Here is a 19,889-nt window from a genome sequence, read left to right as displayed (position 1 = left end):
TTTAATATATTATTTATTCGTCGTTGAAAATCATATCGAGTTAAAACAAATTACATTCTAATAATTTTGGAACACATATTCACTATTTACGTTGTGCACGGAAATATTTAAGGATAAAATTTTCACACTCATTTCCATGTTCCCTGAAGAGACATACAGTACATATGCTTCTGAAATATTTCAAAACTTCTTCTGGTAGTAAAAGTTGTGACATATTTTTCACACATCAGTAGTTATGCAGAATTTTGTGAACGGGATTCAATTGCTCTATTTTATTTCCTTTAAGGACAGGCAATACTATATATCATAATAGTTAATATTTATTTTTTCTATATCTTGCTCAAGGGTGGGAGTTAGACTCCAAAACACCCCTTTCACACGCTACTGATTGAGGTTCATTAGATGTGTGTACCTTCTGTCAAACATATGAAAAAAACTTATGATTTGGAAGGCAAAAAATTATTGTATTTAAATGCTAAGTAATTAATGCAGCTAAAAATTATAAATATAGTTTATAAACTCAGTTACGACAAATGTTTTCCAAATTATAAAGTTTTCCGTACGTTCGACAGAAGACATACATATACATACATACATACATACATACATATATATATATATATATATATATATATATATATATATATATATATATATATATATATATATATATAACGAATCTCAGTAAGCAAATATCTAAGAAATAGGAGCATGTGAAAATAGTCAATGTTTACTGACAGAAAAAAAAATTAAGACGAGTAATTTTTTAAATACTCCTCACGCAGCTGTTCATGCACTATATTTGTCTTCAGGGAACAAGAGGACGAGTGTAGAAATTTTAAGTAACTGTTTCTTTACGTTTTTTAAATGATATGTAGGAGACAACTCAATCATTTCTTGTAGTTAATGTTGACACCAGGAAACGCAAATTAAAATTAGTAGTTAATTGTTGTTTTTAATAATAGCACCAAAAAAAGATGAAGAAAAAGAAAGACTGGAAGTTTTTGAAAGGAGGGTGTGGAAAAGAGTGGAGAAAATTAGCTACATCGAGCGGACAACGAATGAGAGGAGAAACTGAGATGGCTAAGATGGAACTGTATCATGAGAGAAGTGGTAGAGGGTATGGTGGCAGGAAAGAGAGGGAGGGGGCGAAGGAGACTACATTAATGGACGATATCAAAACAGAAAAATCGTATCTTAAGACGAAGAGGCTAGCGGAAGACCGTGGAGCATAGAAACTTCTCCGTTGCAGCAAATGACCTGACAATAATGGCACAATACCCATGATGATCATGATGATGATAACTAAAAACGAAGAAGAGCTTGCCTCATAGAAGATGTTATGAAAAAGAGAAAAATTCTGAAAGTACCATTTTATCATTTGCCTCATGATATTAAGCAAAAGACCCAGAAAAAAATCTCAAGAAAACTAGGTTTAATAGTTGATTTAATTCATTCTTTAGTCACTTTCAGAGTATTGTTTACAATAGCTTCTTCACTGCATAAGCACTTCACGGTAAAATTGAAGGTAGAACATATTTATTGTTGAAATATACTAAAATTATTAACAAATAGGCCACATTAAACGAATATATAGTTAAATAAGAAAATTAGGAAACCCAAAAATGGATCAAAAGATTGCGATCTTGGTCAATAATTAGTTTTCGGATCAGGGGCAACAAAATATTTGAAAGGCCCCTAAATCAAGTTTTCGTATCTTATACGGAATACGCACATCTTACTGAGTTAAGTGATACTTGGGGTTTGGCTACACTATATGTAGTTCTCCAGATATAAGGCGTACAAGAAATTTTTTGCCTAAAATATATTGGATCTTTTAATCCACAAAGACTAACCTTCAAGTATGCATAAGTAAAGAAAAATCGCAAACAGTTTTAAAGATCATCTGACATTATCCTCTGCATGGTGTATTAATAAATAAATAAATAAATAAATAAAATTTACGCTGCTTTGGTAATTAGGAACATATTGAAATTTCATTTTACTTACGTATAAAATGATTGACTATGTACTAGGGAAGAAAAATTCATTACTGTTTGGAACAGTGTGTGTTGTGGTAACTTCTGAATTCCCTAAATCAAAAGAAACGATTGCATAATTGAATTAGTTCATGTAAAAAGGGGCTTCAGTCACGAAAATGCCGAAATTGAATTAACATCAGAATTTTGTTCCTATTGGATACAACCATAGGCGTGCGCACGTGGGGGCAAGTAGGGGCGCTTTCCCCTACCTAATGTTTTGGCATTGCGTTTTTTTTTCGATTTTTTATTTTTTTTTTTTTTAGCTAATAAGGATTATATTTCACAAAAACGGACCCTGAAAAACGTCTGTAATCATCGCTATACAAAGTAACACTTTAGGCTTTGCAATACTCGACCAAAATTCCCCGAATTAATTATATTACAGTCTTTCTTCGGTTTGTTTCCTCCCAACAATATATTATCACACCCACACCCACACCTAACACACTATCTGTAGGTGTCGACTTTAAAAGGGGGGGGGGGAAGGAGGGCGAAGCTTTTCTGTTCCGTCTCTCCAATCTAAAAGCAGAGGGGTTTTGCTCTTATAATTTGAATGTAGAGTCCATTTCCTTTATCTCCTCTTCTTCAGTGTACACAGGGATTGTTTCCAAAATGCATCAAAGGAATGCCCTAGGCTTTATCTATCTTCAAGACTGGAAATTCCGCTATTTGAGAACTTGACATGCAAAATTGTACCATTAGAAGGAACTTCCGACTGACAGCTTTCAATGGAACGGAGTATGACAACTATTTTTATGCTTCTCAATACAAAAGACTGCTGCTCCCTGTTGAAAAGATTGCTATAGATCTTTAAAACTTTCTGGGTCCACCACCTTCCCAGATACTTCAACATCCTCCGGACAAATGAAAATAAAAATTAAATTATAAAGAAAGTAATGATTACAAGGTGGTTGCATATCTTCAGGAGTACCGCTATTGATCTGCCCCCTCCCCCCTAATCCAAGGGTCTGCGCAAACCTGTGCGTACATCTATGTTTCTATGCATAAAGACCTTGGGTTTCTTTAGTCTAATTCTTGGTAAATAGGTGTCAACTTCGATTATTCTACACAGCATAGTCTTGAGTCAGTGACTGAAGACTGTTCTGCATGGAAAATTATATTTGTTTTATATGTTAGTGGCAAATCTATTGATTTCGACCCATTTGGTTGACAAACCGGAAACATCTGGAACCTGGCAAACAACGTATTAACACAGTTTTGTGTTAAGAAAAGAGCAACAAAGTAATAACTAAATAAAATTACATACATACAGGGCTTCGTCTATAATTTAGATGCAAGAAGGGCTTCAGTCCACAGTGAAAACTTGTTTTCTTCTTTTTCACCATGGAAATGAGCATGACGATAATTTTACTATGCAGCATTTGATTAATGTAATTTTTATCTATACAAAGAAACGGTTCATTTTGATTTTATAGTTTCAAAATTGCAATGTTTTTCTTATTTTTATCAAAACTAAGTTTGTTTGACTGAAGCCTTTTTTGTATTGACTGATTCGATTATGCTAACTTCGTGCTAAGAGATGAGTCTTATCAACTCCCTCAACGCGTCCAATTTTATAAATAAGCTATTTTTAATGCATGTTAGTAAAACAATCTGGTGTATATTCTTTCTTTTATTGCATTTTGTTTTTGTGTATGGTACTGAAGATAATGATTAAAATACCTTGTATTTATAATATTCGCTTCAACTCTTTAATGATTTGAATATTTGCTCTGCAGGTGATAACGTAGATTGTTGGATGGAGATACAGCATGGCAAAGGACCTTGGGCTCCTCCAGTCAGTGGAATAGTACCTCTGGGATCTACACTTACTTTAGTAATTGCAATCAATGATCATAGAGGTAGGTCAATATTGTAAAGATCTGCTTGTGCAAGAGTAGGCAGAGCGTAGGTAGAGCATATTACAGCCAGGGATAATTTCCCATTACCAGTTTTTATTATAAAGTCATCTATACACAATATTTTACAGAAGTACTACAATAATGCGACTTCTCTAATATAAGGTAGAGAAAGGTGACTCATGGCCCGAGCAGCCTAGAGCAGAATGTCCACAGAGCTCCGAAGCAAGCTAAACGACTGAGGTTAGAAATCCTGACAGAGCTTCGAAACAAGCTAAACGACTGAGGTTAGAAATCCTGACAGAGCTTCGAAGCAAGCTAAACGACTGAGATTAGAAATCCTGACAGAGCTCCGAAGCAAGCTAAACGACTGAGGTTAGAAATCCCGACAGAGCTTCGAAGCAAGCTAAACGAATGAGGTTAGAAATCCTGACAGAGCTTCGAAACAAGCTAAACGAATGAGGTTAGAAATCCTGACAGAGCTCCGAAGCAAGCTAAACGACTGAGGTTAGAAATCCTGACAGAGCTTCGAAACAAGCTAAACGACTGAGGTTAGAAATCCCGACAGAGCTCCGAAGCAAGCTAAACGACTGAGGTTAGAAATCCAGACAGAGCTTCGAAACAAGCTAAACGACTGAGGTTAGAAATCCCGACAGAGCTTCGAAACAAGCTAAACGACTGAGGTTAGAAATCCCGACAGAGCTCCGAAGCAAGCTAAACGACTGAGGTTAGAAATTCCGACAGAGCTCCGAAACAAGCTAAACGACTGAGGTTAGAAATCCCGACAGAGCTTCGAAACAAGCTAAGCGACTGCGGTTAGAAATCCTGACAGAGCTTCGAAGCAAGCTAAACGACTGAGGTTAGAAATTCCGACAGAGCTCCGAAACAAGCTAAGCTGAAAGCCTAGAGTTCCGAAGCTAACTAGAGGCTTTGGCTTAGATATCTCCTAGAGCTCCAGAGCAAGCTAGAGGAGGGGTTGACCAGTCCAAATTGACCAGTCATTGAAATCTCTCGGTTATATAGGCGCTAGAGGTGAGGCGGTGGCGCTACTGCTCCCTCGTCGTGATGTGACTGGCGGGTGTAACTGTTGTCTCTGTCATCTGCAGCTGTAGCACTCCATAGTAAAGTGCACGTGATTGTTGCTTATAAATAAGAACACATGTTGGTTGGTTGTAAACACAAGATATGGGACATTACAGTATTATTCTAGAAAGAATGTAGGAATGCAGGGTGAAAGAAACAAAGATCGAGAAAGTAAAACTTTGGACATGAAAAGAAAAAGTTTAAACAATGATGTATAATATCACTGTATATTGTGAGCGGTGATTATATTTAGAAACAACTATAAATGAAAACCGTAGAACACACCGCAGACCAAATGTTCATCTAAGAACTAGTTTCAGAAATTACTATCTCTATCATCAGCTTATCAGTTCAAGAAAAGAAAATTTAAAAATGGACAAGAAACATGGGTGGTTAAAAAGCCAGGTTAAAAGGATTTAAAAAAATATGAAGTAAACCACTTTTCAAAAGAGAGTTGTATAGATGTACAAAAGAGAGTTGTACTATTGACTTGTATCACTTGAGGTTCTTTCTAAGTCCTCGGAAAGTGAACTGTGATCAGTGATTGGTGAACAATACATACTTTTAACGACAAGTGATTTATTTCATATTTTTCACTCCTTTTAACCTGCCTTTTAAACCCAACCATATTTCTTGACCATTTTCAACGAACTTACAAAGTTCGTTACTGAATTCTCTGTATTTGAGAATTTTTCAATTTTAAGCCCCCCATTCGATAGAGCGTCAAAAACTATCTGAAAGAAGTGATGCGATATTTCGCCTGACTGTTACCTTTCCCGAGATTTTGGCCGAAAAATTCCGATTTCGGGAGATTTAAGGAGCCATATCTCAGGAACCATAAGTCATAGAGATATGATATTTTGCGAATTTTTCAATTTTGAGCCCTCCATTTTGCGTATATGTCTTCGTAAAACAACATATCATAGAAAGTTTCAACAGAATTCTTAAACAAAACTTGTGGAAAAAGTTTAGTACTCAAGGAAATAATAAATGGATAAATATATTACAAAAATTGTTTAATGAGTATAATAATAAAATACATAGAACAATTGGTATAAAGCCTGTAGAAGTTAATAAGAAAATTAATTCTTTTTAAGTTCGTTCTGGCAATGCTCTTGGAGTATTCTCAACTGGCTTTTATACTATAAATGGATAGATATATTACAAGAATTGTTTAATGAGTATAATAATAAAATACATAGAACAATTGGTATAAAGCCTGTAGAAGTTAATAAGAAAAAATAATTCTTTTTAAGTTTGTTCTGGCAATGCGCTTGGACCATTCTCAACTGGTTAAAGACTGACATTTCTATATTCTTGCCAACTTCTGAAATTTCTGGCAACCCTGTAATTACTAGATGTTTAGCTACAAACGTTAGACTTGCAATTATTCAAGACAAGAGTTTTCGTACAGATTATACAATCTTACTAATCACTGATGCAGAAAATATACTGGTCTAAAGTTACTACAGCTACTTTACATAACAGTTTTACCTGAGTTACAGAAGCTTCTCCTGCTTTAGCTGAGTTTCCAGGTTCTTTTAAAGTTCTCATTAAGCCCTGATTCAACAATAACAATACACAAAAGTAAAATTTGAAAGCAAATCAGTTTACTTGGTTTATCAGACTGAACACACTGCAATTAAGTTTCTGATTTCTGTTTCTTTTGTTAGAGAGATATTTAGGGACAGTGAAATTATATTCGTAAAGTTGAAAGGAGTGAATACAATAAAGGAATAAATACGACTAGGCCGAGAATTGAATCCGAATGCATTAAGAGCCTGCCTTACTAAAAATAATACAAAATTTACCATTTTTCTTTTGCTTGTTTATTCATAAGTGAAAGAAGATAATGAAATGCAATTTACCGCAATCATAGATAATGTAATTCTACAACAGAAAATATGAACCTGACGAATTTTCAGTGTTGCCATCCATAGAAATTACAGTGTTGCCTCAATAATATTTACCCCAAAACCTAAGTTAATGCAGCGACTAGAGGAACGAACTCTACTGCATTTGATTACGTAGCATGTTGTTTTAGTATCCTGTGAACTACTTTTTAAATAACATTATTATTTAATTTTAGTAACTGTGTTAAAACTACTTTGTTTATTACAAACTAAATACAACTATTATTTAAAAAGTAGTTCACAGGATTCCAAGACAACATGATATGTAATCAAATGCAGTTGAGTTCGATTCTCTGGTCGCTGCCTTAACTTAAATTTTGGGGAATATTGTTCTGGCAACACTGTAGTTTCTATGGATGGCAACACTGAAAATTCTTGAGTTTCATATTTTCTGTTGTAGAATAACATTATCTATGATTGTGATAAGTAACATTTCGTTATCTTCTTTCACTTACGAATAAACAAGCAAAAGAAAAATGATAAATTTTGTATTATTTTTAGTATGTATTTATTTTGTATTATTTAACCATTGAACTATTTAGTCTGCTTCTTGAAGAGCCATAAAGTATATTGAAATCGAGGTGTTCGGTCGTTGACTCCCATATTATATCTATTTTGATATGTCTCCAGTGTAACGCTTTCTAGAACTAACTTTCTTTTGCTTTCTTTTTTATAAATAAAAAGATACTTTAGCTGAATATCAAAATTTGATTTTTTTAAAATTTTGTAAATGAATTGTGAAGGATCATTTTTCTACGTTCTGCTGTTAAATTTTAATGAATATTGAAAAAATCTAAAACCAAATAAAGAGGTCCTGATATTTTACATTCTTTTCAACTTCTGAGGTTTCTGCAAACCCGCAATTACCATGTTTGACTAAAAATATATTTTATGATTAATTTAATCTATTTCATAATATTATATGTGAAATCTTGTTTTTAAAATCCAGGACCTCTATTTATCTTTTATTCTGTCCTGACAGATTCTCGATTTTAAGAACGAATTGAAATAAACTTGAGGCAACTCACCTTTCTTAGTTGTTTAAATAAAATATGTTGTTGATATTGATGTTAGATGGGAATCTTATACTCAGTTATTCTTTGCAGGTGAATTCGACATGAGAGTGAAATCCTGTGCAGCAACTGACGGTGGTGGACACTTGATTCAACTCTCAGATGAACATGGCTGTGTTCTACGTCCCAAAATGATCAGCAAATTTCTTAAGGCACGTTCAAGTGACGAACGTGCCTCAGTAATTACATACGCTTTCTTCCATGCCTTTAAATTCCCCGACGCTTTGAGCGTTCATATCAACTGCAAAGTGGAGATCTGCCGACGAGGCTGTTTGGACCATTGTCAGTTACCAGGGCAAGGTGGTATTGGTGGCGGCGGAGGCCATTTATTGCTTGACAATTTTAATCAATTTCCGCATCAAGGATACGGTCCGCTTGAAAGACAAGATGATGGTGTTGGATCAGAAGAAAATCTAGAAGACAGAAGTCCAGTAAAAGAGCGTGATGACGAGGAATACGTTGACGAAGAATATGTAAACGACCAACCGTCTGCAGTGCATTTTAAAGAACCGACAGAAATACATTACAAAGAGCCAGCTTCCACGAATTACAAAGAACCTCCAGCAGTAAATTTTGAAGAGCCATCTCAATCGTCGCCAGGACAATACAAAGAAACGAACAAACCTCCACCACCAAATTTGACTACTCCACCAACCACAACCAACTTCCACCAAAATCAACCTCCAGTAACTTACTACGAGGACGACGCCAGTAATGAAGATATATCCTATCATCAAAATGCAAAATTAGAAATGCCGCGACCATTTGAGGAACAACAAACATCCTTCTCAGCGCTTCATCAACCTAGACCTGGCAACCGTGATGGACAACTACCGCTGAAGAGCAACAAACCGCGATTCCCACATGGCCCAAGAAATCTAGATCTTCCGGCTACTTTCAGAGGCAGAAAGAAACGTTTTGTTGTTAACGACAAAAAGGCCAGGAACGCCGATGTAGGTGTCAGTGGATTATATGAAGTTATTTCAGAAGCAGATTTAGCCTTCACGCCGGATGCTAAAGCTGAAGCCGTTACAATATTCCAAGGAAGAATTCGCGAAGACATTGTGTACGGAATTTGTCTACCAGCACCAGGATTTAGTTTAATCTTTGTGCTAGTATCCATGGCAACTGTAATTTCAGCGTTGGTGGCTGGGTTCCTCTTCTACCACTACCAAATACAGAAAGAAGTCCAAGAAGGTGCTTTCGTAGCATCTCTTCGGAATTTGATGTTTCTAAATTTTTTGAGAAATCCTTCCGAAGTTCAACCTCCAAACCCACAACAACAACATGGATAACGTTTAAAGTTCTTATCAAAATATCCGAATCATCTGTTTTACTTCTTATTTCAACTTGGTTGTCACACTTCACGGTGAGAGAAACCCTTCACTTGCAAACAAAGAATATGACAAAACAGCAACACAAAACCAATGAACATTTCTTAATGAGTTCGTAAATGTTTACAATAATGTCTTTAGACGAAATTTACTTGTGTAACAAAAGTAACTATCGTTAAAGACACGGAAAACGTTGAAATTTGAGTTAAAAGACTCACCATAGTGAAATTACTCTACGAACTCGTTAAGAAGAGAATTATTTTTTGGAAAAAGACACAAAACTACAAAGACATGTGTGTTCAACTAATAAACATTTTTGAAAAAAGCTAATAAGCGTATGTTTTGCCAAAATAACTCGCATGACAATAACCAGTATGTATGTAGTAAAGAAAAAACTGCGTGAAAACTACTAAAAAAAGACACTTATGTTTTTGCGTGCAATCGCATATTGCTCAGGTAGATTGATTACGAACAAATTAAAATTGAAAATAGATTTTGATTTTGTATCATTACATCAAGAAAAATCACAAGAGCAATAATGAAAAGTGTGACGAAAGTCAACAGGAAGTGATTTCATTGTTAATATGTCTGGAAATAAAAATTCCAGTAAGTAATAGTTGACAGTGTTGTTTTTAAGTATCCAAAGATGTAACACATGGAAATCTTTGTTCTTACTTAATATACACGGCGTTTCAAAACGAAACCGACAACGTTTGGAAGGTGATTCCTGACACCAAGATAAGGCAAAATGTATAGACCAACCTGGGGTGCACAGATGCTTCCTTTCGGAATTATAGGCTGTCGAAAATATGAAAAAAGATCTTTAAAGGTCCATAGCTCCAAAGCTATGGGACCTACCGTAGTCTGGTCAAGACTTCACTTAGGAAGTAATATGTGCACTATCCAAAAATTCATGTTTCAGAATCGTAAGGTACTCACGCAACAAATCAATTTGAAGTACTCACCAACTGCCTTTATAAAAATTGTTGTGGAAATACCACGGGATTGTGAAACTTGCATGTTTGGATAGGGTACATAATAATTCGTAAATAAAGTCTTGATCCAACTATAGTAGGTCTCATAGTTTTGGAGCTATGGACCTTTAAAGTTTATTCTTTCATGTTTTCGGCAGCCTATAACTCCGAAAGGAAACATTTGCACCCAGGTTGGTCTATAATTTTTGTTTTATCTTAGTGTCAGGAATCACCTCCCAAACGTTGTTGGTGTTGTTTTAAAACACCCCGTATATATATATCAAGCAATTTGTAATTATTGATGTGTGGTCTACCTTGGTAAATGAAAGGCGTTGGTTCAATATTAATACAATGACATGTTCTGTTAATGCTCTTTTTGTGTTTTGCTAATGAACATAGCACAATTGAACATATATATATATATACAGAGAGAGACTATGAAAACAGCCATTTTAAAGGACCAAGTACATTCATATTTTGTTCTAATCACATATATTCACTGTGCACAGCTAAAAGGGTTGAGATATGTGAACAATGTTTCCTTGCATCATTTTGTTATTGTGAAGACGGAAGACATTTATAACAGTGAGTGACGCTGTTCCATTTGTGGTGCAATCAAAGTGTGCAATATAGGGAAGATAAAGAAAGAACAAACAAAATACAAAAAATTAAAGAAATACAAAAACTGGAGAAGACAGTCACATATTTTGGAAACTAGTAGTAAAAGTTTATTTTCCAAAAAAGACGGACATTGGGGTATTTCTTCACAAAAAGTGCAAAGTTACATTTGAACATAACGTTGCATATCCAACAGTAGTAAACCACAACAATACGTACATACACATTATTTATCGTAATATTTATTTTACCAGCATACAATGTTATTACTGTTAGTTTTCTATCTAAGTGTGTTTGTGGCATGTGTCAAGTGTGAGAGTAACACCATTTAGTTTGAATGAGTGTAATTGTTTCTATATTATTACTATTATAGTTATAATTATTACAATTATTTTTATTGTTTAAGGTTTGATGCACCTTACAATTCACGACAAACGCCGGAAATTAACAGCAATTGCACATAAACTATTCTCTTTTTTTTTACATTAATTAATTTTACATATATATGAGTATCTCAAACTTTAATTAGATATTGTATTTAATACGAAATTCAGTCTAAATCTAAAGACTAATATTTTAACTTTATTGAAAACTTTGAAGATAAATTGTGTTAAGATACATTCGTTATCTAAAAAGAGTCAAACATCCAGAAAAAACAAGATATTGAAGTTCTCAGGAAAAGAATTAATTAATACATTGTAATATTTTTCTCCCATATTAATCATATATTTTTCCAGTTTTGATTGTTTAGACTAAAAAAATCAAGATACGATAAACAACATTTACACTTTTTGTTTTCAGGACTTTTAATTTCTACGACTTCAAAAGTATAAATATTGACGGAACATTTTTACTAATATAAAACAATCAATTTAACCAAAGATACTTCGAAAACAAAATATCGAAAATGTGGTCTGCCTCTGCAATTTTATGTTTTTCCAAAAAAGACAAAGATAAACATTCGGATCAATTTGAAATTTCAGATATAAATAAAGGTGTCAAATACAAATTAGGATATATATATTTTTGTTCTTACCTTTTCCCACCACGAACAATATATTGTCTTGTGTAAATGGTACTGAACACTCTTAAGTAATATTAAATTTATGCAAATGCATTACGACAAAGTATACAACATGTTACTAAACTTAAAAGAAGAGATTTGCAAAAACAAACGATCAAAAATTCCTGTTTATTTCAAAGAAAGAAAGTAAACACTTTTCAATATGAATCAATGAAGCGAAAAAGACTAACAAATGTAAGAAAGAATGGTTTGGTTTAAAGAAAACAGGGCTCACCACCATCTCAGGTACTGTGCCATCGCTGGCAGACCATAAAGGAAAAAATGAAACTTTTCAAAAACAACTTAGATCCAATTAAGAAATATGCAATTAAAATTATTCCTAATTATTTAAAAAATAATAATTAAAAAAATTGACGGTGCGTATATTATATAAAACCAGTTACAATTATTAAAAACATATATACTTCAGATATCTATCTTTGTATTTGGTAGATTAGGTAACAAAGATAGGTAATATCTGAAGTATACATGTTTTCAATAGTTGTATGTGGTTTTCATATAAAATATGCACCGCCTTTTTTAATCACTATTAATTAAAAAATTAAGAACAATTTTAATTAAGATATCTGCAATTAAAATTATTAATTAAAAAAGACGGCAATATTATATAAAAAACCAGTTACTACTATTCAAAACATGTATACTTCGAATATTACCTATCTTTGTTACCTAATCTACCAAATACAGCTCTGAAACTACTTTAAATTTTAACTTAGAACAATAAAAAAACAAAGAAGGAAAAACAAATAGGTTTTATACTCAAGCTACTTATAGCTGATATTTTTGCTCAAATTTTATTTTTATTAAACTTTAAAATAACTTTTTTTTATATATTTAAATGCTCATTTCCTGTTATTATTATATTATTAAAATAAGTGTAAGTCACTGTTTGTTTTAAGTGAAATTTTATGTAATTGTGTAAATACTAGCAATAGAAGTACAGAGTCCGCCGTAAAAAATGTATACACTCTTTGTCAATCTGTATCAGGATACTGACAATGAGAATTGTACTGAAATTTAAGTATGTTGTAGTATGGTTTTTCGCCCAACAGATGGCGGCAGTATCAATTATTTTCAGTTAAAATTATGTTGTAGTACATTTTTTCGCTCAACAGATGTCGGTACTGTCAGTACGGTTAGTGACATAAGAAAACGGCAAGAGCACGCTTGACGTTCGAGCAGCGGAAGTACGTTTGATTGTTAGACGGGTTGGTGGTTCAATACCAAACTCCCTTCTCCACTGACGCTGCACTTCGATGGCATTTCCAAACCTGATAAAACGCTTCAAAACGTACTTAACGCTTCTCGAACGTCGATCGTGCTCCTGCCGTTTTCTTATCTCACTAACTGTTCTGACAGTACCGACATCTGGTGAGCGAAAAAGAGTACTACAACATAATTTTAACTGAAAATAATTGATACTGCCGCCATCTGTTGGGCGAAAACTATACTACAACATACTTAAATTTTAGTTCAGTTGTCAATGTCAGTATCCTGATACAGATTGACAAAAAGTGGATACATTTTTCTGGCGGACTCTGCAGTAGTAGTATCTTACCTATTATTAGTAGATTTAGTACCACAATCTTCAATAAATTGTTTATGTACATATTGAAAGAAAAAAAATAACTTTTTAATTACATAAATATATATATTATATATATCTGTTCCTGTGGAATTAATTTTACTTTGTAGAAATATATATACCTTATTCTCTACCTTTTGTGTGGTATAGTATGATTTTGTTGTAATTGAAGAAGAACAAAAAGGCACATCCTGAAATTTTAAATTCACGAGAGGGAAAAGGTTATTTGAGAGAGGTGTTTTGCAATTTCTAGGTACAATAATGATGTCTTCTCTATTTGTTTTTTTTAATTGAACTAAATTTTTATTATTTGATTTGGATGATGCGTTGTAATATAATGTGATGTGTGTATGGTCTAATTATATTATTATTATTATAATTATAATTATTGTCAGAATAACTTATTGTTATTCCATTTTGTTGTAAAACAATAAAATAAAAATAAAATCTGTGGTTCAAAAGAGAAACAACGAGAGCAAGAGAGAATGACAGAGAGAGAAAGAGAGAGAGAGAATGTGTATTTCCAACGTACTCTTGATGAGTTATAATAAAAATAGCACATTTACGTTGTTTATAGGAGTTTATTTTTATTTTCTTTCCACTTATCCTTTACTGAAAATTCATCGCATTCTTTTTCTCATTACTTTTCCGCCACTGTTTATAGTGACTTGGAAAACACTAAAGACAACCAAGAAAATGTAAAGAAATAGTTCGCCAATAAATAGGGGATGTTGTCTCCATCACCAACTGTGAGAAGCTGTAAACAATCGATTAAATCGTTCAATTCTTACAAATAGATACATAAATCTTTGGTTTGGATGTAGCAGTATGGTAGCTGTAAGATAAATTAGAAATGAAACACACACAATGTATTTTCATAAAAAAAAAAAAAAAAAAAAAAGTGCAGCAGAATTTAGGATGGTAAGATATATGGTCTGAAGTAATGTGGTTTGTTGTGTAAAGTTTTTGTAATATATGAGTTTTCTACAATACCTTAATGTATCGCTGTAACATCATGAGCTGTCGTCAAACGAACTTGCTCCGTCAAAAATCTTACACACATTTCCTCGACAAACTCAGTGTGGTTGGTTTTGTTTAAAGGCGGTTTGGACAAAGCGCACCCGCTTTTCTTCTCCATAAAAGTTAAGAGATTTAGGATATTAGGGAACACACACAATCACGTTGTCATGACGTAGATCGAAAATTCTAGAACGTACATGACATAAACCTCCAAAATTGAATACCTCAAGCATTATCCTCAATTGGCCTTACTAGAGTTGACATCGTAAAACATGAACTTACCAAATCAGCTGATTAAAATAGAAAAGACAGATTTCGGCATTAAAGTAATGTTTATGTATGCAGATGCAGACTGTCACTCTCATCACTCTCTGTAGAAAGTATTAACTGGTATGTTAGTCAATGCATTCCCATGCTGACGCTTAAATATCACATTAGTGCCTGTGATTATGGCGCCATTTTAGGGGACCATGTGCATCCTATGGTTTAGATGGTTTCCGGAGAGCTTTAGAGGACCATGTGCATCCTATGGTTTAGATCGTTTCCGGAGAACTTTAGGGGACCATAAGCATCCTATGGTTTAGATGGTTTCCGGAGAACTTTAGGGGATCATGTCCATCCTATGGTTTAGATGGTTTCCGGAGAGCTTTAGGAGACCATGTGCATCCTATGGTTTAAATGGTTTCCGGAGAACTTTAGGGGATCATGTCCATCCTATGGTTTAGATGGTTTCCGGAGAGCTTTAGGGGACTATGTGCATCCTATGGTTTAAACGGTTTCCGGAGAACTTTAGGGGACCATGTGCATCCTATGGTTTAGATGGTTTCCGGAGAGCTTTAAGGAACCATGTGCATCCTATGGTTTAGATGGTTTCCGGAGAACTTTAGGAGACCATGTGCATTCTATGGTTTAGATGGTTTCTAGAGAACTTTAGGGGACCATGTGCATCCTATGGTTTAGATGGTTTCCGGAGAACTTGAGGGGACCATGTGTATCCTATGGTGTAAATGGTTTCCGGAGAATGACGTCATGTTCTAGGATGATAATGCCCTCATTCACACAGCTGGAATTGGTTTGAGGAACATCGGAATGAGTTGAACACCTCCCCTGGTCCGTCCACTCCTGTACCTGAACATAATTGAACATCTGTGGTTCATTTTGCAGATACCATACAGTACAGACTTCCGCAATCATCCTCTCTACAAGACGGAGTGATGCACTGCTCGTGTCAGTATAATAATCCACTTCCTACCATTCCACATGTCAGTGTAATATTCCACTTGCTACCATTCCACGTCGTGTCAGTGTAATATTCCACTTGCTATCATTCCACGTCGTGTCAGTGTAATATTTCACTTGCTACCATTCCACGTCGTGTCAGTGTAATATTCCACTTGCTATCATTCCACGTCGTGTCAGTGTAATATTCCACTTGTTATCATTCCACGACATGTCAGTGTAATATTCCACTTGCTATCATTCCGCGTCATGTCAGTGTAATATTCCACTTGCTATCATTCCACGTCGTGTCAGTGTAATATTCCACTTGCTATCATTCCACGTCATGTCAGTGTAATATTTCACTTGCAACCATTTCACGTGTGAGTGTAATATTCCACTTGCTATCATTCTACGTCGTGTCAGGGTAATATTTCACTTGCTATCATTCTACGTCGTGTCAGTGTAATATTTCACTTGCTATCATTCCCCGACATGTCAGTGTAATATTCCACTTGCTATCATTCCACGTCATGTCAGTGTAATATTCCACTTGCTATCATTCCACGTCGTGTCAGTGTAATATTCTACTTGGTATCATTCCACAACATGTCAGTGTAATATTCCACTTGCTACCATTTCACGTCATCAGTGTAATATTCCACTTGCAACCATTTCACGTTGTGTGAGTGTAATATTCCACTTGCTATCATTCCACGTCGTATCAGTGTAATATTTCACTTGCTACCATTCCACGTCGTGTCAGTGTTTTTTAAGGGCGAAAAGTGGTTCAACGTCACGTTAATCTGATAAGATGCACTTTTTCTTGTGTTTCCATTATTCTGCTAACCGTAAGCACTTTGAAGTGCTGAGAATTAACACTGATCAGAATACAAAATGGAAAAAACAGGATGGATCACGTAGAGATTATATGATGTATTTCTCATACTTGAAAACATTAATTGTCATGAAGTGAATTTTCATCCAAATCGAAAGACTGAACTTCGTTACAACAAAATATTTATTTGCAAAAAACATGCACAAATATACATTATTTGACATTACATATAATGCAAGGCAATTTAACATAATTGTGTAGTACATTTATTTATCCTAAAAACATATTGAACATTAATATAATATTTTAAAATTTATTTTTAACTATATAACACGAGTATGTTAAACAATTTAAAGTTAGATTAAAAAAGGAAGCTTTGAGCTCTTACAAGAGACAGTTATATTGGAAGCAACGAAAAAAAAAAAAAAAAAATTGAAGGCAACATCGTAACATGAAATATGAAGCTGCCCCTTTAGGAACACGCAATTAAGCGTAATATGAAAGACTAGCAAATTATACAGGCTGTATCAAAACGGACAACTTTGAAAACCCATATTGATTTACTAATTTATCTTATAGACATGATTTTGGTGTCATTTAGTAGCAAAATACATCAAGTTTTGACTCACGTAGTACACTAGTTCAGAAAAAAGCCACTGCAAGCGCTAACGGCAATTGCAGCAAAGATGATTACTTTTACTGGTAGCAAGCGTGCTAGTTATGTGGTTTTGGTTTGAAGAATTCACGTCTGCGACAACTGTGCACCATAATTTTCGTACAACGTATGGTAAAGATCCTCCCTGTAGGCCTACTATTTACCAGTAGCATAAGAGTTTTTATTGAAACTGCATGTTCGGTAAGACACAACAAATCTTCAGATCATCCCTGTACGTCTGAAGACGTAAAGCAAGTGAAACATAGCTTTCTGAAGAATCCCATAAAATCAACCCGGGACTTCTGCTTCTCGACAGCTGGGCGTCCCATACATGACAGTTTGGCGTGTGTTGTAAAAGCAATTGAATTTCGTACCATATAAATTACAAATGGTGCAAGAATTAAAAGAGACTGATAGAATTCCTCGTAAGGAATTTTGTGCGGAAATGCTACATCGGTTGGATGAAGATTTCGCCGCTAGTGCTTACGATGCCTTGTTTCTGAACTAGTGTACTACGTGTGTGAAAAGTTGATGTGTTTTGCTACAAAATGACATCAAAAACATGTGTGTAAAATAAATGGCTAAATCAAGATGTTTTCAAAGTTTTAAAATGCTTTCTGATACATCATATATCCGAATATACATTTGCTAATGAAACGTAAAGAACACACTATACGTAAAATGGTCCTGACTTTATTATATTCCTTTGCAAGTTTATGTTTCAACATTTCCTCAGGAACCGAAAACACTTTAAATTATCCTACGTAGTAAGTTTCTTACATGCTTCATGTATAAGCACCACCACTGGAGTTCTGAACTTATGGTACATAAATTTGGTGTACCAATACAATCTTTATGTATTTTAAAGTACAAATTACAATGGAGTAATCACACTCTGCTTCCTTTGTTCTTTGAGTTGTTCTGAACGTGGTCCACTACGGTCAACTGACATCTTTGAAAGCAAAAGCTGTTGCTTATGTAGCCATATCACATTATTATCCATATTAGTAATTTTTAGTAATTTATCATAAATACACAAAAAAATCATACTGAAAGGAAGGTTGGAAAAGTCAAACTAAAAAAGATTATTTACTATCGCAAACTCTTCTATATTGCCTAGTTATTATATAGGTAAACTTGGTGATTTCTATATACACAAAATTTATACTAACGAGAGGAATTTATACTAACGTAATAAAAACTTAATGCTTCTGGTTATTAATGGTTTAATATTTATTGATGAAATTACTAACATTATTATCATCCCATTCTTTGTCTAGAAATCCTTTTTCGTTATTGAGTTTAGAAGTTTCTGTCCTGATATAATATGCCTCAAAATATTTCTCTCAGTTAATGACGCATGACGCAATATCTTAATGTCCTATATCAGGGCGCAAAATTTCCGGTCGCCATTGGCGACTAGAAATTTAGAGATGGCGACCAGTGTTCAGTAGGAACGGCTTCTGCCTAAACTCATAGGGTTTCTGTTTCGCATGAAAATAATTGTCACTGAGTGAGAGAAAACAAGGAATGTGAAGTCTTTGTCAAAAAAACTTGGAGGAGGAACCTCTCATAATTTGTACGTGAGAGGTACTGGCAAGGATCATTTTTGGATTGGCGAGTGTGTCTAACTGAAATTTTGCGCCCTGTCCTATATAGTATGTTTGGTAATTTGTAAGTGCTTAGATAACCCAGAAACGCATTTCTGATCAACTGGAGACTACCTTGTGTTCTTTCAATATAGCACTATTAGTCCTTTCCGACATGCCTTATCAACGTTATAGGCTGTTCGCTTTCTTCGTATACAGTTGCTGGCCGATGCCAACACACAGTAGGTGGTGGAAGATGTCACCAAACTCAGTATGGAGGGGGGGGGGGGTATTTATGGCTGGTCGAAGGGAAAAATGAAAAAAAATAAAATCTTTGAGCTTTATGTCCCACGGTTATGCCGGTTAAGCTAAAGGAGACGGTGATTATGAGAAATGAATGAAATGATGGAATGAAGAAAGTGGGAGGAAACGGGAGAACCCCGAGAAAACCCACGCACACGGCGTTTGTCCACCACAAAGTTCACTTGGCCGGAGCAGGGTTTGAACCCGGGACCCCATGCACCAGAGGTGAACGCTCTACCACTGAGCCACCGCGGCCCCTGCTTGAAGGGAAGTCAATGAGGGTGACAGTTCACGTGTTGCCACATTTTACTTTTCGCGTTCTTTCTAGAATTCTTTGAACACTAAAAGAACAAGCGGAAGCAAAACTTCTAATATGTATTAAAGCGTTTTATAGATTTGGCTTCATGAGCAACAAGCTGCGGAACATTTAAATTTCCACACCAATTCGTAGTTTAGTATAGCACTTTCGCAGCGATAGATATTATTATTATTATTACAAAAATATGAACTTTATGCTTGTACAGATTCTTTTTATGTTTTTATAATTTAACTGTATCCCCTGATGCCTGAAATATTCTTCAATATACTTTTCCTGCTCTTCTTTTGTACTGCATTCAGCAGGGAAGCCTGAAGCTTCTTGTTTCATTTGTAAACAGCATTTCATGTATGATCAGGTTTTAAATAAGTTCATATGAAACATT

General features: G+C 34.6%; 1 protein-coding gene across 1 annotated transcript in view; it reads left to right on the top strand.

The window, feature by feature from the left end:
* m (zona pellucida domain-containing protein miniature) overlaps nt 1-14,137 on the top strand; it is a 244,358-nt gene extending 230,221 nt beyond the window's left edge. Inside the window, exons 4-5 of the mRNA XM_081756801.1 lie at nt 3,782-3,904; nt 8,004-14,137. Of these exons, the coding sequence (XP_081612927.1) occupies nt 3,782-3,904; nt 8,004-9,265 (1,385 nt within the window). The 3' untranslated portion in view covers nt 9,266-14,137. The remainder of the gene's footprint in view (nt 1-3,781; nt 3,905-8,003) is intronic.
* Nucleotides 14,138-19,889: the final 5,752 nt, after the last annotated feature.

This window comes from Thermobia domestica, chromosome 4 (assembly GCF_964235325.1).
Source record: "Thermobia domestica chromosome 4, izTheDome1.hap1.1, whole genome shotgun sequence".
In the NCBI taxonomy this organism is placed as follows: domain Eukaryota; kingdom Metazoa; phylum Arthropoda; class Insecta; order Zygentoma; family Lepismatidae; genus Thermobia; species Thermobia domestica.
This window is presented reverse-complemented; position numbering and strand designations above follow the sequence as displayed.